This window comes from Halichoeres trimaculatus, unplaced genomic scaffold (genome assembly GCF_033239565.1).
Source record: "Halichoeres trimaculatus isolate MK-OKI-2021-1 unplaced genomic scaffold, fHalTri1.1 fHalTri1_scaffold_3, whole genome shotgun sequence".
Lineage (NCBI taxonomy): Eukaryota > Metazoa > Chordata > Actinopteri > Labriformes > Labridae > Halichoeres > Halichoeres trimaculatus.
This window is the reverse complement of record NW_027437181.1, coordinates 12381800-12391924: the sequence shown is the minus strand read 5'-3', so window position 1 is coordinate 12391924 and position 10125 is coordinate 12381800. Positions and strand designations below refer to the sequence as shown.

Here is a 10125-nt window from a genome sequence, read left to right as displayed (position 1 = left end):
TCTTAATGCTCTGAAAAATAATTTGTTTCAGATATAACGATTATAATAACCTCAAACAGCTCATATGACTATTTATTAAAACTGCTTCAAAATAGCATGTGCGTTTCTTTCTGAATCATGTATCAGGATCAAATTGCAAATATGAAAAGATGAATTATTTTTCTTTATTGGTGATTATGTTGGGCAACAAACAGGTCCTATACTAATGGAAAGTAAAGTAAAGTTTATTGGAGTAAACACCGCAGCAAAAATCAACCATTAGATAATTTTTCTATCACTGATCAGTACGTAAACTGCTTCAATCAAATGGGTACTTTATCATTTCATCATGGATCATCGTCTGACTACAAGAAGGCTTCAGGGTTGAAAGTTAAAGCTCAGCCATCCATTGGTTTTGGTTTGCTGGTTAAAAAACTCAGAGTCCGTTGATCTTTGGCTTTTGAAAGGGTTTACGGCTGTAGAGCAGCACATAGGCGTTTGAAGATTGAACGTGGCTGTCCTGAACCTCTCTAACTGCCGAGTCATCAAAGCAGTGCCAGGTCCGAGTCAGAGAGCTGTGACACACAGCTGTGTAGTGACCCATGTTCAGATGGCCCGAGTGGTTCTGAGGGAGAAAAAAGGTACAAACCCCATGCATATAAATTAAAACAAGTTAAAAAGGTAGAAAATAAGAAGTGAAATGGAAGAATTAAGGCAAACATATCAATATATTCATTTCCCACAGCCATTTTTTGTATAGCAGTTATCATATAGCTATAAAATCTGATCGCATTTTAAAGATGGCTTGTAATGGCTGCAAACATTGTTGCCATACTGTTGTGTGAAACTGTCTTTATAAGGATGAATTTAACCGTCTTGCACCATAATTGATAATTCTTGACAAGAGAAAAAAGTGTGTAAGCGTGTACGCCTTGAAAATAGGCATATGGGATACTGGTAAAATATGCAAACTAATTGGCTAGCTGATCAACATTACTTTGACATAACCAGCGTTCAGGTTCGAGAACCTCTTCAGAGCAGCTTCTGTAGTTAGCCCTCCTCCTTTGTCTCTGTTTAGTTATTCTGGGCTCTGCTGGCGGAGCTCAAGTGTTGAGGAACTGAGGGAAATGTGCTAATGCTATATTTCGCATGTTGATTCCTGAGCATTGAGCCTTGAGCTTAGTATGAACAGATATATAGAACGTTCTTATGGCAGTATTAGAAGTAGAATAAACAGTTGTTGGTTTTTTTGTTTTTTTTTTAATTATGTTTAGAAATCTTGTTCATCATTTGTTATTATCATAAAAGTGCTGTATTTCATCAAATCCAAAACAAAACAGACTGAAAACGTGATATTAAACCTACCAACAAAACTTGAGTCAAAAGTTTTTAATGTTCCCACAATAGTTTAATGAAAGAAATAGTTTACCTGGTTCTGATGTGATTTTTGATAAATCAGCAAATAGCAGTGGCTCTCAAATAGTACTTCATTTTCTCAAATTGCACATCTCTACTCAATACCGTCAGATTACAGTAAATGCCCAAAGTTAAAGTGTTGTATTCTGTGTGTGTGTGTGTGTGTGTGTGTGTGTGTGTGTGTGTGTGTGTGTGTGTGTGTGTGTGTGTGTGTGTGTGTGTGTGTGTGTGTGTGTGTGTGTGTGTGTGTGTGTGTGTGTGATAGAGCTTACCACGACAGCGTAAAGGTGGTATGAAGAATATGAGATGTTCTGCAATGAGCCGCAGAGAAACGGGTTGAGGTCTAGCTTCATAGAGAACAAAACGTTGGTCTTCAGTTTCACCTGGTTCTTCCCCTTACAGCCAAACCTACAGAGAGTGAAGTGATTAATTTTTATTCTTGATGTAGTAGATCTTTAACTGTGACAGTTATGGATACACAAATAAGATTCAGGTGCAGGAAACTTGAAGGCAAAGAGAGATTCATGGCTGAGATGAGACGTGTCAGGTATAAGAATCAAACTGTGTGCAGGAATAAAACGATACGGAAGAACAGAAAATATTGGTTCACAGCTTATTTGAAGATACAGTGACATACTTAACCCACCGTTTCAGATGCAACATGAGGATCTCAGGAGGTTTGTCCAGTCGCGTCAGCACTGCAGTTTCTCTCCTCAGACCACACACTGAGCACAGCATTTGCTCTCCGCCGGTCAGGACAGTCTGCTCAAAGAACAGAGACAGGCAGTCCTGCACAGAGACAGAGGAGGATGATCAAAAACTGGAATCAGTCTTCAGGATGTTTTACATCAAAGCAGCTTGGACCTGACATACCTGAATGGAGCACTTCATGCTGCCTGTTGGTATTGGCAGAGACAGCACGGTGAAGGTCTGTGTGCTGTGGGCCTGGTGGTCACAGTGCATGCACAGTGTCATGTAGCTCAGCCGGCCCTCAAACAGATGAGACACAATGGTGGACTCTCCCGCTGCTGTGGCGTGGTTTCTGTTCTGGTCTTGCCTTGGTTGTCTTATTGAGAGGCTGATCTGCCGTTTTGAAACCTTGTAAACACACACACATACCGAGTCTTTCTGTAGGTGTGATGATTTTACCTCAGGATATAAGAAAGATGTTGCAGCACCAACCTTTTTGAGGTCTTCATGGAGTGCATTGAGCAGAAAGAGCAGCAGCTCCTGGGCATCCTGCTGGGAGTAGTTGTTGAACTGAGGGAGGATAGAGGTCAGCACAGATCTGGCCTCCACAGGTGCACAGCTGGAGCTCCTTCCTAACCACATCTCCTGCAGCAGGCGCACAAACACTTCAGCCATCCGGCACTTAGATCTGCATGAACAGAGGTTAAACAGCTGGAGAAACATGGCTGTCAGCATCAAAGTGAGTCAGACAGACTGACTGGTGTGTGGTCTTACCGAGCCAGCTCTCTGCGTGTGTCCTGATTCAGGAGGTTCTCCACGAGGGGCACAGTGGAGCACAGACACTGTAACACAGCGTTCAGATAGCAGGAGTTACCTGAGTTGTCCAAACCACAAACTCCTGGTCTGTTCATCCTGTGCAGCCTCACTGGAGAGCCGCTGACTGGTTTCTCTTTTCGAACCGAGCTGCTCATGTTTATCCTGCAGATCAGTGACAGAGCAGAAATCAAAAACACTCTTATTCCTCTTCTATAATATCAAACAGTTCTGACTCTAAAACCTTCAACAACATGCCCCACGTGGTAATAAAATTCAGGGGTTCCAGTTGCTTAATGCTTCTGTGTGCTGGAAACCATTGTTCCCTGTGATGGGAGAATGCTCACAACATGCCAACAACTGAACATCTTTTAGAGCCATCTTCAGCAAGGTTTAGTGACCTGCAATTGTTGTGCAATTGTTTGAGTAGCTGCACCTGCATGCTTCACTCAAATCTAAAGCCAAAGTGAGCAGTTCTTCACTGACTGAAATACAGATAGAAATTTATACTAATGCTTCTTAATGACCCACAAAAGCAAATGAGACAACCAGAAACAAAACTGGCAAGTCCTATATTTTTAATACCTAAAACCACAGAGAGGAGTGTCAACCAAAAGATGTTTTCTTTCTATTTTTAGCCACAAAAATTCACGGTGAGGGACACATGAGGTTTAAAAAAACAAAGGAAAAAAAGCCTTGGGTTGTCCAGGATAAAGATGACATTTACCTCAGGTTTCTGAACTTCCTGTTTGGAATTCACTTTAGTTGTAAGAGACTTCTTTTTGTAGGTCTTTGATAGTTAAGTACAAAAATGTCAGGCATGCAGCCCAAAGTGGGGCTGTATTTTCACAGCTAAAGGGCACTGTAAGGCACATTTTGAAACAAAAACATCAGGGTTAATTAAGTTTTAGTATCAGTTAATATGGCAGGGACACTATGCTATGCTCGCGATTTGATTTGGTTTGATTACGATTTTGGGGGGTCCAATTTGATTTAAATTGTGATTCTTCAATATTTACAGTTTTTAAGTTTGCTTTTTTAACACCAGACCATGTGAAAAAGTTAAATGATGATGATAATGTCTACACACTATATCCGGAGCTATTTTTTCCCCTAAAAGTGCATATCATGTGAGTCAGAGAGAAAGATTTCGCCCTCTGCTGGAGAAAAGTGGTAACTTTTTTTCCAATCCAGTTTATAAACACAGACAGAAATGAAAATTTTCAATCTGAAAAAAAAGACAAAAACATTTTTTCTGAAAAAGAATCCTAGTTTTGATGTTGCCTAACACAAAATCACAATATATCTCATAACATTTTTTTCTCCCACCCCTATCAATTAATATCAACCGTTTCCTTTTGCATCAATAAATTATAAACTTTTATCTCTTACTTTCTTCTGTTAACTTTACTTTTTAACTGTATTATAAGAACCTTTTTTTCAATACAGAATTTTAACATGAAAACATTCTCAAAAAATGCAACTCCCTGGTTTAAATTTCATAGTTATTGAATGGTAATATTACTAGTTCTGCTGAAATTGACTTAAATTCATCCAGCAACACATTTTTGACAGTTTAAAGCTTTTATGATCTTTTAATAAACAGTTAGGCTAACCTTTGCTTGGACATATTTGGCTCTTGGCATGAAGTGCTGTTAAGTCGCTGCAGAACAGGCACAGAGACGCTGCTGTCCACGGCCAGCTGAGAGGCCAGACCCCTGGTGAACTCTGAAAGCTGAGCCTGCCTCCCTGAGCCTGGGCTTTGCAGAGTGTGGAGAACAAACGTGTTGATGCAGACAATGTGCAGCGCCGCCAAGAGGCCAGGGAGAAACACATCTGCTGTGGATCCTTTCAGGTCTGAAAGAGGGAACAGAGCTGGTCCGGTCCAGCCCTGCAGGTGGGCTGCAAGTTCAGACAGTGAGTCCTCAGATGGAAAAAAGCTGATGTCAATCCCTAAACCAGAGAAGAGGTCTGTGTGTCTACCCTCCATCCAGGCGGATTTGTCCAGCTGGATCAGGTGCCTGTGGCTGCAGAAGGGCCTCAGTAGGTGTCCCACCACCTGCTCCACCACAGGTTTACGGCTCTGCTTCTGGAGCTGCTCAGGGCGATACAGGAACATGTTACAGACAAATCCTGAGCTTGTATCACAGAGAAGAGCCAGATGGAGAGAGCAAGGACTCTTCTGGTAGACAAGTCTGTATTTCTTCACAGCCAAGCTGGGACCAGGTGTGTACAGAGCCTGGTATCGTCTTGTTGTGTGGCTGCAGAAAGCAGAAAGTATTTCCAACTTTTCTCCATCCTCCAGTCTGCTCAGAGACAGAAGGTTAGTATGGAAGCTGTTCCTCTTCAGGACGCCCTGCCAGCCATCCAGTTTCAAGGTGAGCTCTGATCCAAAGCTGTGACTCTCTCCTACAAACAGACCGCTCTGTAGGACTATGGAGATCCATGTTATCACCTCAGTGTACTCCCCATCAGACAGATCTACGCTCTGCTCTTTGCTCTGATTCTTCACACCTGATTTAACACCAGCTCCTTTCCTGATCAGCTCCCGTAGCGCTCCTCTGTCCAACACCTCCAGAAGAAGCTCTTTGGCAGTGTAGTAGACCTGATAAGTGGGTCCAGTTTGGATTCTGGAGAGCGGTTTGACTTTTTTGGACCTGAAGATGTTTGGTAAGCACAGGCCGTCCCTCTGGGAGTCTTCCGAATCATCTCCATGGTGGCACTCCTCTTTCAACCAGGCACACTCCCTCACGGACAAAGCTTCGGCCTTCATCTCAGCCTAAGAAAAATACATGTTTCTCACAGCCTCTTGTATGATAACACCATAACAATTTAAGACATGCAAACAAAAACAAAAAAACCCTGACTTCTGTGCACCTGGAAGTGCTGCGTGTGGCCTGGTTGGTTCGGTGATAAAAGGAGGAGATAACCAGAGACAGAACACGCTGCACTCATGTGTTTCATCCTATAGGATCTGCTGTCAGGTAGATCACTCTCAGGAGAGTTTTGCTGCTGGTGTAAAGCAGCAGGCGTTCACAGGAGCCAGACAACTGTCTCCAGGTAACACAAACAAAACAATTTGTACCCAAGTTCAGCTCTGGTGACATGTTTGTGTTCTCTTGTGGGTGGTTTCTGGGTTTGTCCAGACTCTGGATAATAATGAAGAGAGGCTTTTTTAAAACCATCAACTGTTTTGTAATTTAGCAATCTAAAAAAATTGGATCGAAAAAAATGAGCAACAGCATCTCAGATTAACACAGCAATCCAACATGAATACACTTTCAGTTTTTCTCAGTTTCTTTGGTACATTTCTCAAATCATCCTCACCATTTGCAAAACTGTAAGTGCATTTCTAAAAACATTTTGTACAAATAGTTAAAAATCATGGATTATCTTCAAAAGCCAGTCTCTTTCTCAAAATTCTCATTTCACCTCTCAAAACAAAACTTATGTGTCAGTGAACATGTCAGTGCATCAGAATGACGAGCCCTCGTGTCAGTGTGTATGGATAGGACAGTCAAAGTGCTTAGTCATGTTTTCAGTATGAGTGAACTCTGGAAGGACCTTCTGATGTTAACTATGCTGAAAGTTTTGAGGACAGTTATTGTAAATTGGACATTACATCTTAATATACATGGGAGATTGATTACAAGAGACTGGACAAAATTCATGTCTTTACTTTTTCAGTTTGTGCTGTAATTTGTTGACTGACCCCATCATTGTGATATAGAAAGGAGAAGAAGGCGCTGCACATTACAAAGAAAAAAAAAGACAAAAAAGACAAGAGTAGAAATGTGAACATAGATCAGTCTCTTGTGCTGTGGGAATTACAGGTCAGTGCCGTCTTCCTACACCTCCTTATGTTCCTGTATGCTGGGCCACAAATTCTTATCCACATCACAACAAAGATCTTCTCTGTCCACAAAAAGTTTGAATGATTAAAGACACAGTTGTTCTCCCAGCTTTTGGCTGCATGCTTCAACCAACCTTGGCCATTGTAAGCTTATGATTGATAGGTCTTTACTGTCCTTTATAGGAAATTTGTTGCCACTGCTTGACATATAATGATAACTTGTTCAACCTCTTTGCATAATTGCATTATTATTTGCATGGATGTCCAAAAGCATTTGCAACTTGTTCAAAGAAATGAGAAACTGTTGTTTTTGAAGTGCAGAAGTGACACAATGATGTGAGGACTGAACAAGTAGTTTTGAGAATTTCAATACTGATCTGAGAAATGAACCAAAGCAACAAAAACTGTAATCAAGGTGCAGATTCTCCACAAGAGGGAGCTGTTGAGTCAGGATTAGCTCATCTCAGCCTGAACCTGCAAGGTTAAAGCATCATTTCAGACTTGATTGCAGCGCCTCCCTCAGGTTTACTGTTGTGCAGCCTACACCGTTTGAACTCCAGAACATTTATTTCTGACCTTTTCTGAAGAGAAAAAAATAATAATCTCATAATATCAGACCTTTAGGGAAGTCCCAGTTCCTAAAGAGATTGTGATATCTTCCCCTCATTATGAGAACTATGCACCTTCTCATATTTTTCTTCCTAAATAAATTATTGCACTTTTTTAAATGTATTTATAGTATAGTCAATATTTCTTTTTGCTTTTAAACAGACATCTGCATTTTATAACAAAGAGTAGCTTCCATTATAACAACACTGTTTTGATTATTTTGTATTACCCAGCCCTGTTCTGAGAATTTTTTTTTAAGTCTGACCTATGAGGCACAATATTTCCCTTCCGTATATGCTAAGACTTGAAGTGACAGTAAAATGATTTTGATTCTGATTCTAATATGCAGAGTCATTAGCAAGTGTCCAGTGCTACACCTAAAGCACTCAATGTACTGAACAGGAAATATCTGAATTATTTTTTTTGTCTTTTTTTTCCACAGCAGTAATGCTAAAAAAAAATAAAATAAATAAAGAATAAATAAATAAATAAATTCAGATTCCATAAAATGTTTTAGAATATGAAAGCTTGAGCATGCTGATTTTGCATAGGTTTGAATCCGAACAGGTAGTGTTGCAGGTAGGCCTAGCCTATGATTATTTTTTTAAGGCAAGGGGATGTTTTGAGAATCCATGTTATGTAAGAAAGTGATTGACACATTTAGCATCAATAATTATAACACAGTGTAGCCAACATATCATTCTGCACAGTAATATACTCATTGTTCATTACAGTGACTTCTTATATAAGCTGTCTGGGTCCTTGTCTTGCAGTGTCTGTGCTGTAAAAGGCCTTAGACTAAACACGAGCTCACCAAAAACATAACCCCTTTTACATTTTTGATCTGAAGTTTTTTGAAGGAATAGATTTTATTTTGCATCACAACATAGTGTTAAGAATTCAGTGTCATTTACCTATTACCTGTGATATTATGTTCTTAAAGCTGTAAGCCCACTTATTCACTCTTATTGGTTTAATGCAGCTATGAGCTCCACCTATCAATATCAAAATTAATCAAATTTGAATCAAAATGCTGACTAAACTTGTTTTCCAAAATTATTAGCAGGCCTCTAAAGGATGCTATCATATACCAAGCTAGGCTGTAAGTAAGTTTAAGATGGCTAAACAGCCTGAATGAAAGGCTTATACATAACCAGCTCCTGATGTAGGTTGTAACTTTATCTTAACGTGACTAAAATATTGGATTAAGATATAGAAAATACCTGATTGGCCACAGGCCCCTGCAATTATTTTTCAGAGGCAGAACCACTAGAAAGCCTTATAACCCCCATGCATCAAGGATACATGGTTAAACGTTTATCAGGTATCTTATTTTACAGGAATGTGTCATCATGAACTCTGGAGGAAGGAGTGTGAGTGAAACACTCATAAAGAGCCATAGGTTAATGAGTGAATGATCTTTATAAGCAGAGTCACGTTTTGTATACTGGTAGAGTCACAGATTGAGGTCCATGTCCTCTTTTCTCAAAAGTCACCAGGACAACAGTCATTTAGGGTGACAATAGAGCATGGCCAAGTCAAACATTAAGATATGTGTCATATCTCAGTCTCAGAGACTACTTTATATCGTGCATGAGTTTATAAATGTTTGAAATTACAGTTTCATATCAATTCTAGGTTATTCAGAACATTAAAAAGTAATACATAGAATAAATAATTGTTTAAATGTTATTAAATGTGCTGCTGTTAAAAAAAAAAAAAAAAAAAGTTATTAATTCAGACCGCATGACCAGATGTTGGGTCAAGGTGTGATCCCTCTGCATATTGTATAACAGAGAGTTGAGAGAAGAGGAAGACATGCAGCCCTGGAAAAAAACTTTTTTATGTACACAGTTCAGTAGGTGTACACGGTAATTGTACTTGTTTTATAATTGTGTAGAGAAGAGCAATTCATTGAGTTATTTTATACTGTGTGTTCACTGTCTCCAGGATATCGAAAAAAGAATAAGAGATTAAAATCTTCCAAAGACGTCCATATGAAGCTTGATGCATTAGTTGGGATTGTGGGATTCTTTGGTTTTAAAAAACTTTTTTTGGTGGAGAATTTAGTTTAACAAATAAAATCTGGCAAGTTTAAGAAAAAAAATTCAGCCAACTTTCTATGTTTTGTGAGAACACTTTTTGTTCTACAGATTTGATCCAAGAATCACCAAATGGGTACAGAAATATCAGCTGGATGGTTTTATTTTGGCTTCTACACAATGGTGATATTCCAGGCTGTTTGGCTGTGAGATGAAGGCTCATTTGGCAAAAAGGATTAAAAAATAGAAAAAAGAGAGAGAGAAATTTTGATCTGAAAGAAATTCCCTTAACTTGTCATCACTATTCTGAAATAACCCGAGAGGTTTCATGGGGAAAAGTGTTTGCACATAAGGTTGGAAGCTGGTGTTCTGAGCAACAACGAAGTTCAGAGGCTCTGTGTAGGACAGCACGAGGAGTTCTGCCCCACTGAATAAATAGATGACCAAACCATGATGTGTTTTCCACGCAGGAGCTGCAGCACAAAGGCTTCGTGACTACACCCTGCCTCCTGCCATTGTAGCTCAAAGAATCACAAAATTACCTTAAGAGCTCTCCAAGCTCTCCTACATGAATTAGATCCACTTTCAAGCTTAAAATATGTTAATCCATCCATATCAAAGGATGTCTTCTCTCCTTCAGAACGCCCTTTGAGCTTTCTGCTCTCTTCAACACACAACCTTTTCATGTACCCACATAAAAACATAATCCAACATCCCCTCTCA

The 10125-nt window shown here is 39.7% G+C and overlaps 1 protein-coding gene across 1 annotated transcript; it reads right to left on the bottom strand.

Annotated features, from left to right (window-relative positions):
• Nucleotides 1-237: 237 nt before the first annotated feature.
• LOC141787728 (uncharacterized) lies at nucleotides 238-5725 on the bottom strand. The gene is made up of 7 exons (XM_074666371.1): nucleotides 4515-5725; nucleotides 2860-3063; nucleotides 2578-2773; nucleotides 2269-2493; nucleotides 2042-2184; nucleotides 1668-1803; nucleotides 238-604 (listed from the first exon to the last, which is right to left on the bottom strand). Exons 1-7 carry the CDS (start codon nucleotides 5669-5671, stop codon nucleotides 416-418), a joined length of 2250 nt encoding a protein of 749 aa, XP_074522472.1. The 5' UTR covers nucleotides 5672-5725; the 3' UTR covers nucleotides 238-415.
• Between the last annotated feature and the right edge of the window lie 4400 nt (nucleotides 5726-10125).

Bases quoted from the DNA above. Each gene is read 5' to 3' on its own strand.
- LOC141787728 (XM_074666371.1), bottom strand. From the start codon at position 5,671: ATGAAGGCCGAAGCTTTGTCCGTGAGGGAGTGTGCCTGGTTGAAAGAG. The intron at 2,774-2,859 runs GTAAGACCACAC...CTGTTCATGCAG, and splicing joins ACACGCAGAGAGCTGGCTCG to ATCTAAGTGCCGGATGGCTG. The intron at 1,804-2,041 runs GTGGGTTAAGTA...CACTCTCTGTAG, and splicing joins CTCATGTTGCATCTGAAACG to GTTTGGCTGTAAGGGGAAGA.